Raw genomic sequence first — 15,667 nt, forward strand, 5'->3', positions numbered from 1 at the left:
TTAGAAATTCAAAAATAAATTACCAAGCAGGGTACAAAATGTAGACTTTTCAGATTCCGGTAAAGGTATGTATTGTTTTTAACATCACAATTACTATTGTTTAATCCGCATACACAAGAATATTGGAAATCATTCCATAAAGCAACAATGATCCTAACGTGACCCAATAGAATTAAACTAATAATAATTAATACATAATGATGTTGTTTAAGCTCATTAGCCGTTACTGTTTTTCCATGATATCAGATAACGTGCCGATTTTATTAATCATACAGCACTTTTTGAGATATTCATTGTGCTCCAGCCCTCTTTGCTCAGCCATTCTAGTTTCCCTCTCCTTACAGCTGATAGTTATGGTTGGATGCATATTATCCATTACCGGTCTAGTAAAAATAATGTGTGATGGGAATAATATTCATATCGAGCTGCCCTGCACCAGATTCAATTCAGAATAGTATTTCTATTTCTGTAGAGCCTGGTAGCCAAGTACAGCTGTGAAATGCCTTGTATATGTAGAATGTATATTATATTTATTTTACAGTATCAAGGTGTGCGCAAAGCGAATTTTAACATTAACAAAAATAGCCTCCTAGACAATGTGTTATAGAGTATCCTCCACTAATATTGGCACCGTTGGTAGATATGAGCAAAGAATGCTGTGAAAAAGTGGTCTTTAGTTTTTAACCCTTTGAATTATCTTCAATGATCAATTTATAAACATTGTAAGGCGTTACGTGGGCACAGAAATCCATTGGCCTTCGTTAGTGAGGTCCTCCTCTTAGACACGGATGGAATGTTTTTGGTTCTGTTTTTGAGAAAAGATAAAAATGCCAAGAAAATATCTCCTGTAAACATATAAACTATGGTAACAGTACAACAGGTGGACACTTTTGGAATTATGCAAAGACCTGTTAGGGAGTTAGTGGCAGGCTTTATTTTTGCGTTTGAAAACATGGCTCTAATGGAACTCTCTGGGTGAAACACTGCTTCCCGTATCTCTACTTTAAAACATAACGTTTGGAGGATGGTTTGGGGTGGATAAGTCCTTGGGGCGTTACAGTTCATTCTAGGTAAAACATTACTGTGAAGATAAATATACAAAGTAGGGGGTGATTTAGTATGGATTTAGTTCTAAGCCTGACCCGGGGCATTTCTCCACTTGTGCCTAGCACTTATATCTGCACAGCTGACTGTTGGGATATGTGCTGGGAGGTAGGCCATAGCATAAATAGGCTCATTACAAGATGGACAGCTGCTCTTCCCCACTAGTCGTGGAAGTAAGTAGTGCACCAATAGCAATTGGCCCTGGTTTTGAGTCTGAAAGTCTACTGCCCGCCAGTGCTTCCATCCCTTTGAGCTGCCACCATATGCCTAGTTGGTATAGGCCAGGATAGATCAGTGGTTCCCAACCCAGTACTCAATAATCACCGCATTCTTCTCCATTAGGGAGATTCATACAACCTGGACCTTTGGTTTGCTTCAAAGACTGGGTTGGGAGCCACATGTAGATTTTATGACTTTATGTATTTTCTGTAGTGTCCACGGAATCATAACCAAGGTAATTACTGAGAAATGTTTTGTTCCAAAGTTGTGCAGTTTTTGTTAAAAAAAAAATACAGCTTATTTGGATTTTAATTATGTTTATAGGACAATATGTCAAATACAGCCGATAGTTACAGGGTACAATTCTCAAGAGGAACTGTCACATTCTGGGCTGGTTTATTCTAATTCTCCTATATACTGCATTTTAATCATTTTTCTTTTCTTTTCTTTTCTTTTTACTTAATGTACTTCCTTTACAGCTAAATGCTGCTTAAAACATAATCGTTGGTAAAGTTGAAATGCCCAAACCCTTACCAGAAATCATTTATTAATTAAGTAAAAGTTTGCATCATTTTTTAAAGCAACGCTTAATTGTCACATGTATCAAAAACAGGCATTCATACATTATATTATATTTGCATAGCAGCAGCAGAATCCGTTGCAGTTTACAATCATTGTCAGTATGATAAAATCACGAACAATAACCCACTGGTACAAAAAGAGAAGAGGGCCCTGTTCTTGTGAACTTACAATCTAGTCGGTTGAGGGGGAAGTGAAATAGTAAGGGACTGCCTGGATGGGGATGAGTTGGTCGAGTCAGGATGAGCTGTCGAGGTTGCTCACATTTGCCCAGGAAACTCAAATAGTTTTTATGTATTTCCAAGTGTTAGTATAATAATTACCTGATATTTACGGCTGTGCTGTATAGGAGATCGGCCATCTTGCTGTCGCAGTACATTATAAATTGCTGCTTTACCATAAAATATTTATGGCGATAGCTTCACAGAGAACCAGACAGTAGCAGCATAAGGCGTCGATGCACGTCTGATAAAACAATGCAGGTAATGGCTGACACGATGATTTCAATGCAACCCTCGCCGACAGATTAAGGGATTAAAAGGCAAAAAGTATGCGTTAAATCAGGATGGGTGCTGAAAAATATAAATCTAAACAATTTAAATAAAAATAACAACTGATGATTTTCACTGGTGGGCACAATTATGGTTTTATCTCAAACTAGCCAAAATTTATAATTTATATTGATATTAAATACATTAAATTATATACAGTGTGTATATGTGTATATATGTATTAAACATTCAACTACAGACACCAGAAATCTCATGGTGCTGCCACAAACACATGGGACTCTGGGTAGATGCATGCATATAAAGTTAACAATTATAATCTTTGCCTCTATAGCCACTTTATACATTGATCTCTTAAAAGTAATTGCCCGCTGTACAGGACAGCCTTTAGATAAAACTCGGGAAGGGTAACCAAGAAATACCATTACATAAGTTATGGTCGGTAAAGGTGATGGAAACCCTTCCACTTATATTTAAGGAATAGTAGAAGTATTATTAAACACTCAATTACAGACACCAAACAAGCCAGAAGGCTTGTTTTTCCCCTCAGAAATCTTATGGTGCTGCCACAACCACAATGGATTCTGGGTAGGCGCATGCAAATAAGGTCAACAATTATCACCTTTTGCCTCTATAGATAATTGTTGACCCTATTTGCATGCGCCTACCCAGAATCCCTGTTTAATAATGCTTCTACATACCCCTAAATTTTAGTGGAAGGGTTTTCCATCACCTTTACTCACCATAATTTATGAAATGGTATTTCTTGGTTACCCCAAGCCTCAACTGTTAAGCCAGCATCACAACCTTATGCTGATGAATCTTGTTAAGGGTGAAACAGCTGGCTTTTGCCTCTTGGGCTTTTGGTTAAGATCAAGTGAGTATTTGTGAGAGATGGACATAAGTCTGCAGGGGCTTCTAATGACCCATTCAGCTTGGTTCTTTTTCTAAGGTGAGGTAGGGCTGTTAATCCTGCTTATACCTCCCATGGCTGAGAAGTCTTGCTGGGCTGCATCTTCCTGGTTGAGATGGTTGAGGACTAGCAGGTTCAAGGGTCTGAAGGGACCACTGGATGCCGTTCTCTAGTCTGACTAGATGGAGCTGTGGCTCCTCTACCTGCTTGGTGTAAAATTAGATGTCTAAAGTTAGATTTATGTTTCTGGATATGTTTTATTTGTTGGTGTATTTTTGGGTCGTTTGGCCAGTATCGGTATCACAGCTGCCTATTGCTGCTTGGTGTTTTGGGTAGGATCAGAAGGCTTGTTTTTCCCTCAGAAATCTCATGGTACTGCCACAACCACAAGGGATTCTGGGTAGGCGCATGCAAACAGGGTTAACAATTATCACCTTTGCCTCTGTATCCCCTTTATACATGGATCCCATGAAAGTAATTACCCGCTGTACAGGACAGCCTTTACACAAAACTTGGGCACACCTTGTACCCTGGTTTGGTACGCCGTCGGTTCCGCGATGCTTCTTGCCGGGAGTGCCATGAGATTTCTGAGGGAAAAGCAAGCCTGCTGGCTTGTCTGGTGTCTGTAGATGAGTGTTTAATAATACTTCTACTACACATATATATATATATATATATATATATATAAAAAGTACTGTGGCCCAAGTTCCTGCAATGGGGGTAGCCTAGAATACTGATGGCAGCCTAAGCACGTACATTCTATTTTAATTTTTCAGGAATTGTTTGTTTTTTAGATAAACAGGCATATAATCATCATACATAAAGTAGTTCTTGTACAACCTTGCAGTCAATATCCCAGTAAACAAAATATGATAAGAAGGAAATAACCTTCTAATAGTGAAAATTGTGCATGTCCTGGCAGCAATAAGTGTACGTTCATTGGAGACTAACATCTAGTTTGGTTATTAAGTGATAGCTTCCTAAGCATGACTTAAAAAAAAATGTTGCGCATGCCCCTGGCCAGGCCTGTTATTATGGTAATTTAATGCATGGCTTCACGCAGCACTCATTTAAGATTTGGAAATTCAATTGGTCAGAGAAGCCTATCCAGGACTGAAGGCGGAATGCAAATGTCTTTCTCTGATCAAATTGGATGCTTGAGAATTTTCAGAATAATGCATCCCCAAACAGCGGTCATAGCGCACACGCCACACGCAGAACACGCAATAAACATTACTGGGACAACGCTCTCTCACCAACGGTCATCTGACATGACTTGATTATTGATTATGAATTATGAAGGGGGGAGGGGGGTATTACAGCTTTCACATTGAAAATGCCTTTAAAATTTTTGTATGTATATATATATATATATAATGTAATTAATTACTTTTATAATAAACAATAGTGCTCTCTTTAATATAGGTTTGTGCTCTTTCTTCATCTCTGCTGTCTAATAAAGGCCTTACAGAGTTCCCTTGCTCTCCGTTGATAAATACTTATAGCGTACGCCCGGTTTTACATACTGATACCCGCGACACCCTTGAGAGTAACATTTATGGCCTGTTACTCGTTGTCGTAACAGAAAGAGTAGAGCAGGCAAAAGTTGCCTTTTGAACTCATTGATTTCCCCTATGGAGATCTAGTAATTTCTGCTGTAAGAAGAGCTTTGCTGGCCCTGTAGAATGTATAGTTAAATCAATATAATTGATGCAGTGACCTCACTGAACTATACATTATGCAAGGCCGGTTCAGCTATCTTGCAGGAGCGACGTGCTATGTTTGGCCCCAGAAAATGCTTAGTCAACTGACACCACAACTCTCCCTTACACTATCCAAAACGACCAAACAGGAAAGTTATATTATATGGAGCCGATACATGAAATATATCTTTTTTTCACAAAAGTTAGTCAAAAGTATAGCAGCTAATACCTTCTGCATGCATGTTAATGAAAAAATACACGTCATTAGCCACTAAACCAAGAGTTTCTCATATCATCGGTTTCAGACATGCGCGTGAGATTCCTTCACCGAGATGTTCCGTTGCAGTGAATTTCTGCGCTCCCGATAAGCGACTTGTGTAGATGGCTGCTTTCAGGTAGCTACAAGAAGCATGAAGCAAATCGCTAGGCATATTTTTCATCGTTATCATATCTTGTGATAACCTCATCATGTAACAGAAGTAAATTCCCTCCGTGCTGTCGGTTTAAGAGAAAAAAAAAATCATCTCGCCTAATGATGGCAACATAAGCGATGGGAGACTGTGCGGAAAGTTAAACAATTCACTCGCTCAGACAGATTCACGGTGTCTGATAGAAGTTAATAGATTGGAAAATTTAAAAGACAGACAAGCAAAAAAAGGAGAGAGAAGACGTGTTTATAAAACGCGGCATAAAAGCTTTAAACCTCATTACAAGCCGGGAACAGCGGATTCTGCTGAATAAACACTTTGCTACCTCACAGCACATTAAACAGCAAAACATCACAACCATACACAACACACAATAAATCATCATTAAGCGGCGCACGACACTATACTATATGCCGCACATCACAATATTGTTAAACTTCAAAGAGTAGACAGAACAACACATCACATACATTATACAGAACTACACAACTATTCAAAGAAACATTGCAACAAAAGTACATTACAAGACAATATCACACTACATTCTATACCTCACATCACTACACAAGCCAGAGGTCCATGCCACCCACCATCACACCAAACAAACATAATACACAATACTGGTCAACACCATTACAAGAAAAAATAAAACAACACAGCAAAATCACACAGCCAAGGGTATTTTGTAGACAGACAGTTCCAGGGGGGGCAGTAGCCCCTCTGCAGCGTAACTAGGGTAGATCACCCTGTTGGGCAATGAGGCTCCTAAGTGTGCCACTTCTCCATGGGCCAGTTGGGGAGATCTCCCTTGTAACTATGGAGCCGTCATACTAAACTTATTTGGCTTTTAACATCCTTCACATGCAGAGTGGTACGTGACATTGTCCCGACACTCAGTATGAAAGCTAGTGGACATGAAGGTGAGTGGTGGGATGCAGCTGAGATGTCATGATAGCCCGCGGGCTTCATTCTGGGTCAAGCCTAGAACAGCACCCAGCCAAAACACACCACTCTATAGTTCACAGCATTAAACACCATAGTGGAGAGCAGCACATAACACACACCTCCAATGGTGATACAAATACTGATATTAAACGAGACAACAGGGGTTTGAAGACTCTGATCATGAATATACGGTTAGCAGTTTGTAGTCTGTAGAGCCTTTAATAAGCTGCACCCCACCGGTGCCATGACAGGGCAAACGTTATCTATTAATGTAAATCTATTTAATACAAGTTGAGGCCAACACTTTACACTGCCGATGTCCCCACTCTACAGGATTATATTTCACTGTAAAATAACCATAAAGTGTTTTTGTTGCCCAAAGCGAGACATGTATGCACGCGTGATCAGCAACTGACCACCTACCGTGAGCATCTCCATCTCTCATACTACAGGGAGTACTTGTACATGCGCTCGTTACATCATATGGATATCTTTCCTGGAAATAAAATGCCCAATAGAGCCTCTGGGCTCAAGGAATATAAACAGACATACACATTTCTATATCACGTACTGCTTACGAACGAGATGAAATGGACCAATGAAAAGTATAACCAAGTTTAAGTTCTGCATTCACGTGCCACACAACCCGTTGGTTGTTTTTTTTTTTGCTTTTTCCCACTAAAATCACAGTTCTCACCAACAATTATTATTCCATATTCAGCTGACTGTAATCTTTTCCTGCCAAATCTGTTTTTAAAACGTCCACCATGCCGAGGCAGTGAAATAACAGTGAAATCTGGTGCCATTGAAGCTTCTGCGCGGGCGCTCAGCTGTTGGCAGGGCTGCGATCCAAAAATAATAGTAAATCAATGACAAGAGGTAGAGTCACTGCCAAGAGTGATACTGTTTCCACTTCTTTGAATAAAAATAAATCAAAGCAAGAACAGACAGAACTGGAGCAACACGCAGTCAATCATGGGATGATGAGTAATGTCAGCCGGTTGAAAAGTACTTTCGCAAAATCCACTCTCGGGTTTCTCTGACAAAACGGATGATTCTGGGACTTGGCTTTTGAATGATTAGACTGTAGTTTCTAGATGATGACGGTGTGTAAATTTTGGGGGGTTCCTATTCACTTTATACCATATCATTTGAGAAAACAATAATACGTACACGCACAGCTTTACCACAAATGAAATCCTTTTAGATGTAAAGCGAGGAAGTTCTACTTAGAGGGTGCTAGATAAGTGGAGCAGCCTCCCAGCAGAGGTGATAGAGGCTAATCCAGTGAGGGAAGAGACAGTACAATATAAGTACATTGACTAAGCAAGGTATCAGTTTGGGGATAACACATATATAAATCGATGTAATTTCAAAACAGCTATTAATATATTGCCGTTATATAGAGAATGTTTTTTTTTTCTATGGGGTAACAGATTTAATGTGGCCATTACATTTGTCCAGGTCAGAGCATAGAGGAGATTACAATTATGCCCCCTACACTGAAAAATATTCTGCAGATATCCATGTCTACTAGACAAGTAGACTCCTGACCCGTCTCATACTGTCTGTGGTAGAATGGCTCAGTCTCAATCACTCAGCAGGATACTCTGACTAATGAAAGTCTATGGAAGAATGGACTTCATTAGCATAAAGCATCAGCTCAGTGTGGTGGTTGAGCAGGAAACGTCTCTCAAAATATCACATGACCGACAACAATGGCGGCCTCCAGGTCTGGAAATAAAGGGAGTTTATTGGAATAAAATGAGAGAAAACCAGGTTTTTGTCATTTCTAACCTACATTACTGTATACAGAGCTTGGTTTTATACCAAGATATATTTTTTTTCATGGGACTAACCCATATGACTAGCAACTGGACCAGCCACCAGTACAGTGTGGGTGCCAACAACTCATTTGAAATAGTTTCTATAAAGATGGTCCAGTATCTGATTCATCTCGTTCATCGTATGCGATAAGGCAGTAAAGATTTAACTGCGATATGATATTTACACAGAGCACAGGCTTTCACAGAACACATATATTTTCTAATACATTTCCCTACCGTGTTACAGAACAAAAGGAACGTTACAAGGCGCCATTACCGTGAAATCGTCTCGGCGGTAGGGGGTTCCCATTCGCTCGCCTCTGATATGAATGCGATCACGGTGCAGCTTTGATATCTGAATTGCTGCATTATGTTTGCAAGCCAGTTAAGACGTTCCATTCTCTCACTCTACTGCCCATCACATTAATAATCACTTATAGCGCACGTTTGGAAATGATTACTAATGGGATAGACTTTTATTGACAGTGTAGAAAACAACATCAGAGTGTACGAGACATATTTCCCAACTCCAGTAATGGCGCGCATCCTCATCGCCCTTGAACAGTTCCTGCATGTAAATCGACCTCCTTGAAGAAACAGGAACAACAACATTGACGTTTCTTGCTTCTGGAAGAAATACTTTATTTTTGTGATTAATATTTACATCCGCTACTCTTTCCAAGTAAACTAGACTACGTATTTAACCCAAGGTAATATAGTTTGTAGAACTCATCAAAATACAAGGGGATTGATACATTGGGTCATGATTGCTTTGGTGAAACACACTGCCTTGTTTGCGTTTTAGGAAAAGCCATATCCCGAAGGTGTTATTGTAAAACAAATTCATGACTTACTTATGATATTTAGAACACAAAAAAAAAATGTTAAAAAAAATCAAGAATCAAATACTTTTTTAATATAGACATTTTTTTTTAGTTTTTTTTACTTTCTCAAGAAGTGATCATATTTCAGAAAATGTTTTACATCTTCAAGTTGGGCAACGTCTGTCAATCACATAGTCTGTTAAAAAGAAAGCGGCACTCTGGACACACTTCTAGTCTGCGATAGGAGGATCCAGCCCCAACTTGGAGATCTAAGTCTACACGGATGGATCACATAGTCAGCTGGTCCAAGCAAGCTTTAAATACTTTACTTCTTTGATACAGTAATGCAGGTCGGCATTGTCAAAAACGTCTATTTTTTCTCATTTTCTCCAATAAACCTTCTTTACCTGCAGATGGCCGCCATTGTTGTCAGCCATGTGGTATCTTGGGTGACTTAAACGCCACACTTTATGGCAGTGCTAATGAAGTCCTGCTTTGATGATTAACTATATCTTCTATAGAAAATTAAATAGCTAATTATGCACAGAATAAAGGTGTTTGTCTAGTAGACTGGGCACAGATAACAGAGCTGCGACACATCCAAATCACTAATATGCAGCTGCCTGAAAATATTATGACAATCCTTAAAGTTATAGAGTTCTTTTTCATTGAAATTCTTTAAAAAAATGATCTGCTATAAAACATCAAGCTTTGTTTTCGGGGTGCCAACATTTTATGTTGCGATAACAACTATATGTTCAAAATGAGTCTGAGCTCGCTATACTAGTATAATGTACATCATACCCTTATAGTCATTTATAACAGAATAGGTATTCTCCATATTTTTATACTATTACATACCCCGTTACTGTCAAAAAATTAAATTCTGTGTTTCAGTCATCTTCTATTTATTAGACTCATTTTCTGAAGGCTCAATGAACTATCCAGATCAAACAGTAAGTTTGCCGCAGACCGCGTTCAGCGTCTGAGATCATTTAAAAGAAAAAGGTGTTACGTGGGAGAACTCACAGAAGCCGAATGTTATTAGAGCTTTCACATCAAACACGCCGTTCCCGTCTGACCCTTCAGGTAGGTCGCTTCTCTTAAATATTTACTGTTAACCAAAAGCAACGAAAAAAACCATCCTTACAAACTTCTTAACTAAGAGATATTGAAAAAAGTAAATAAATGGATTTCTTCACGGCTATAAATGTTATTTTTTCCCCATTTTGAATTTTCTTTAACTCCCTTTATTCAAGCCCCCTCTACATCTTTTTTTTTCTTTCTGTCTGGTGCAGCCTTTTATTTCTCCCCACCTGCAGCCTCTTTTCTTTAAGATGTTTGCATTGTGGCAAGAAACAAACATGGCGTCCTATATAGACCTATTCCATCTGTGATGTTATACCCACCAAGGGCAGTCATTAAAGGAACACTCCAGCTATGGCATGCACTTTAACCCCTTAAGGACCATGGGCGGTCCCTAAACCCATTGAAAACAATGCATTTTGAGCCCGTACATGTACGGGCTTTGTCATTAAGGGGTTAATGCATATGATAGCTCAGTGGTCTCGTCTAATTTTCATGGAAGTCCTCATTTGCCCTTTCGTGATAAACTTACTACCAGTCAGCTCCAGAGCTGGCTCTCTGAATGCCCGCGAGTGCTGCAGGGATTAGAACCCTGTACACATGCCCAGTAAGCGCGCCCAATTATTTCATGCATCCAATCATATGCATTCTTTGCTTAATGGACTGCGTGGGACACTCGACTTCTCTCTGTATTGCAAGGTCATTGTCCAGTGGAGCTCTGCGCCAACATAGTCATTATGTGACAGAGGATATTGTTCAGCAATTCTTTAATATAACCCCTAATTTTATTGCGCACCAAGGTCCTTCCCTCTCATGATGTAAAATATGAGATGATCATTCCTGAGGATAATCATTTCAATTCTGTAAGATCATCACCACATAAATTTGACAAGTCCCTTGTCATGGATACTGACAAGCTCAACTTCATTGGAATAATTATGGTGGCCCAATAAAAGGTATCACTTTTGACTTCGCCTTGTCTTGGAGACACCCGTATCCATTTCCATTACTCGTGTCGTCAGCTCCTGAGCTCCTAAGCCAAGTCTACTATGAAAACAATAAGGTACTTTGTAAGGACAACATGGAGACAACTCGGAGCCAATATTTCAGTTCACATGCAGGGACAGACAAGTTGGCCTATGTTTGTCTAAACGCAGCTAGAGAATGAGGTATACTCTCTCTGCCCACACAGAGAAAACAGTTATTACTTAAATAAGAAAAATGTTGTATTACAACTTGTTTTTTTTTAGGCTGTTATGATCACAATGGATTATTATTGTTTTCCTACTTATCTGGATAAAAGCTGCTGTTAAAGCTCGACAATAAGACTTGTGATATTCACCTATTATAAGCAAAATCTTCATTTTAATAATTTGAGAATGTGCAGCTGCCGGTTCTCCTCTGTCTTTCTCTTTCCATGCCTCGTGGGAATGGAACCTATTACCGCTGTGATTGTGTTGTTGTAGCCCTGACACTAAAGAATCCCCCTCAGCAATAGTTACTAGATTATTAGCCGGCAAATTGCATAGCTGCCTCGCTCCACAATTAGTCTTCTATTCTTTCAGTTCTTTAGTCTTCTCTACTGTGTAATGAGCAAATATGCCCTTTTATCTGTAAAAAAATCATTCAATTTTAATGTCACTGTTTATGTGTTATTCTTACTTTGTATTGAATGGTGAATGTGTTGTGTAATTTAACCTAAGGCCGATTGGAGGGGTATTGAAAGGATTAGAGGAAAGCATATATCTTGTTGATGTGTTTGATATATATATAGAAATAATAGACGTCTTGCTGATATATTAATGCGGGTTTTGGAGGAGTTGAGGCATCTTTTGTTTGTCAAAGACAGCCGGTAGAACCACCAGATTTTGGTTGTTCCCCTTTGAGAAGGGAAACTCCGGAAACACGATTCTAACAAGAGCTGGATTTGACAAACTAGGATTGGACATGGATATGAGATGTTTCCTCAAATGCTCCCCTTGGCTTCCTCCAAAAATTAGCCCTTCGAGGACAATCCTTAGACTATCTAATTGGGAATATCAGCTGTCTATGACTTTACAATGAGGAGCAAAAACAGAAAACTTTGATGTGATGCGATGTGTGTGATGTGTGTGATGTGTGTGATGTGTGTGATGTGTGTGATGTGTGTGATGTGTGTGATGTGTGTGATTTGGTATCTGTTATGGAGTTCCCATAGGTAGGTGCTTACACAATAGTAAAAAGCCATGCTTCGAGAACCAAGCAGTCCCTTGGTCGCTGGGATGGAATGATATAAGATGTCTGTTCTGTGATGTATCTGAACCCTTTATTATAGACAGTGAGTACTGTAATAGTACATGCGCAGTAATGGAGTTGAGGCATGGCGTGCTGAGGTTACTCTGGGTAGGGAGTCAGACTCAAGCAGGATGTGGTTGGAGCTTTTTGGACCCATTCTTAGTAAAGAGTGGTCAGATTGGGGCAAGATATGGGTGCAGCCTCCTAGACTTAATTTGAGTGGATGGAGATTGTGTTTGGGCTGCCCTTATATCTCACCGATAAGCGTTCAGAGCAGGGTGGTGGTATAAATTTGACCAAGCCCAAATGCAAGCTCGGCAGGGAATGTCCTTAATGATGAGACAAAGATTTTATTTACAAGGTTAAATATTTGCTATATTTGTTATTGGCTAACAGCACAGAAAATATGAATTTAATAAATCAGTGGTGCAATTACTTCTTTTGTCTCTTTTTTATTATGTCACCATTACAGTAAGGCTGGGATTTTTCATAGTTCAGTAGCTTTGATTGCCTAATAATAAGGATCCATTAGCAGTCCTGAAACCCCAGTGAATACCGGATCAGATGATACAGTGCATGTGAGACACCATGCTATTTGTACTCGAGACAGATCATCCACTTATAACTTGTGTGTAACCATGTCATAAACGCACATTATGTTCTCTCTGTTAAATGGCCTCATTAATATGCATGCAGACCAGCACGTGTGAGTCATTTGTATGCAAATGGCCAAGGTTTTACCATAATGCAAGGTATGCAGTACTAGTGGGACCCCATTACCGACCCCACTGAATTGTTTATGGCAGTCATTAAATAGATTTATTGGGGTTTATTAAGCAGAATGGACTGTAAATGCAGGATCTGGGTAGTGACAGGGTCACGTTGATATGAATCACTCATAATACTCATATTTATGCAAACCTATGCATTCGTGCACCGCAAAAGAGAGAAGGTAATCTAATAAACATATATTTATAATTATAAACAATATATTACAGTGCAGGGGCGGCCATTGTTGTCAGTCATGTGATATTTTGGGTGACTTTCCCTGCACAATCACCACACTGAGCCAATCCTTTATGGCAATGCCAATGAAGTCTGTTCCTCCATAGACTCAATAGCAGAGTGTCCAGATGGGTGGTTAAGACGGAGCAGTTCTATTTCCAATCTGTGCTATTAATAAACACATTTTAACACGTCTATCTTTGTCATTGTTATGTGAGGATACTTTTTGCTACTTTACAGTGACCAGTATGATTACTTGATTACTCAGACATATTCCCATAGAGATGCATAATACAGAAGTACTAAAGTGTGTATAAAAGCTTTAAAGAGGTTTTACCATGAACCAAGGCCTTACTATTATTTCAGAAGAATAGAAGCATGTACTAGTCACATTTCAACTAATAGAGAAGAGAGAAAATCACTATATATAAATTTTATACATTTATAATAAATTTGAGATTTGTAACGAGATAAATGTCTTGCATTTTGCAGATTGTGTTCAGGAAGATAAGTGATGTGAAACGCGAGGAAGAAGAATGGATGAAAAGCAAAAATGAAGCACCCTTGATTCTTCCACCGGACCATCCAGTCCGACGGCTCTTTCAGAGGTTTAGACAGCAAAAAGAAGCCCGACTGGCAGCAGAGAGGGGCGTAAGAGACCCCAACTTCCGAGATATAGAGAAAGGAAACATCCTGGTAGAACATTCTGCTCGGAATACAATCAAAGCCAGCCTTGTCACGGTAACAGAAAGCCCCGCTACTCCAATATCATTCCAGACAGCTTCGACCTCTGGGGTGTCAGACCGTGCCAAGCTGCACGCTCCAGTATTAGAAAGCACTGGAGGTAAAGTGCCCGGGGAATTTGTTAAAAGAAAAGGGTGGGCCAGGTTTAGAGATGCATGTGGGAAAGGGGAGGACTGGAACAAGGTGTCCAAAGCCGAGTCCATGGAGATATTACCCGAAAGAACTAAACCCCCAGGAGAGGTTACGTTAAAGAAGACAGATTCATGTGACAGCGGCATTACCAAAAGTGATTTACGATTAGACAGTATTGGGGAAACTAGAAGTCCTCAGGATCGAAGTCCTGTGCAGACAGAGGTTAAACACACTTTTTATCCTATTCCAGAACAGACTCTCCATGCCACGGTGTTAGAAGTGAAGCATGAGTTAAAAGAAGATATTAAAGCCTTGAACTCAAAAATGACAAATATCGAAAAACAGCTCGCAGAGATACTAAGGATATTAGCGTCGAGAAGGTGCTCTCAATCACCACAAGAAATATTTGAAATATCAAGGCCTCAGTCGCCTGAATCAGAAAGGGACATATTTGGCTCAAGCTAAGATGTACTTTGAGAATAGAGTTTGTAATGAAAAAAGTATATAACGGGTTCGGTAGACAGTCTAGAACTCAGTGTTCTAAAACGGCAACATGATTCAAGACCATTACCCAGTCAAGAGTCGCCATGTTACGTGTGGCGGAAGTGGGTCGTGTCTCCACCACTAACGAGCAGCTTGAGAGGAAACAGATACTGAAATAAAGAAAGTTTATAGAACGTTTAGTCGTTTAGCTCTGTCTCTCAGTGCCTCACTGGGAAGTTTAAAGGTGCAGTCACTCTAAATAAAATATTAATGTAGCTTTTATTAAAAAAATAGCCGAGCCAGCAAAATCAGTGGCAAGTGGCCTACATTTCAAACATTAGATGCTTTTAAAAAATGTATCATATTTTACGCTAAACAATTAGACCATTTTTATAAAGTGACTGCACCTTCGAAACGGAAAATTGGAATGCGGGTAGATTTTCTTTCTTTTCCATGCTAATTGTTTGTCAGTCTTATTATCTTTCTCCAGAAGCATGCCTTACGACGCTTGTCTAGTTTGAACCCGTTGTTCAAACTAGAAAAAAAAAAAGGTGCGGAACTGTATCAAACAATCTCTGCTACGGCAGCCTTCACGAACGGTTTGTGAAACATGAGCTGAATATCACAATATATTTTCCACTTTACAGGATCACAGAAACCGCTGGGGAACGTGGAGTGTGGTATAGGAACAAAATATAGATTTTTTTTTAGAAAAAAATACAGATTTAACACTTACTAGATGTATTACAATCACCACGTCCACTGGCAACTAAAATATTTATAGATTACTTATGAACATTTACTTCTGTTTTCAGGGTGACATCTGACTTTGGTCCCACCAAGAAGTCTTCCAAAGGAAATAACATTTACTTAACCCACAGAATAATTTATTT

General features: G+C 39.3%; 1 protein-coding gene across 1 annotated transcript in view; it reads left to right on the plus strand.

Moving 5' to 3' along the window:
• The window catches only part of KCNH1 (potassium voltage-gated channel subfamily H member 1), a 126,120-nt gene extending 111,081 nt beyond the window's left edge, over window positions 1–15,039 (plus strand). Inside the window, exon 11 of the mRNA XM_053458666.1 lies at window positions 13,908–15,039. Coding sequence (XP_053314641.1) covers window positions 13,908–14,756 — 849 coding nt within the window. The 3' untranslated portion in view covers window positions 14,757–15,039. The remainder of the gene's footprint in view (window positions 1–13,907) is intronic.
• The last annotated feature ends 628 nt before the right edge of the window (window positions 15,040–15,667 follow it).

This window comes from Spea bombifrons, chromosome 3 (assembly GCF_027358695.1).
Source record: "Spea bombifrons isolate aSpeBom1 chromosome 3, aSpeBom1.2.pri, whole genome shotgun sequence".
Lineage (NCBI taxonomy): Eukaryota > Metazoa > Chordata > Amphibia > Anura > Pelobatidae > Spea > Spea bombifrons.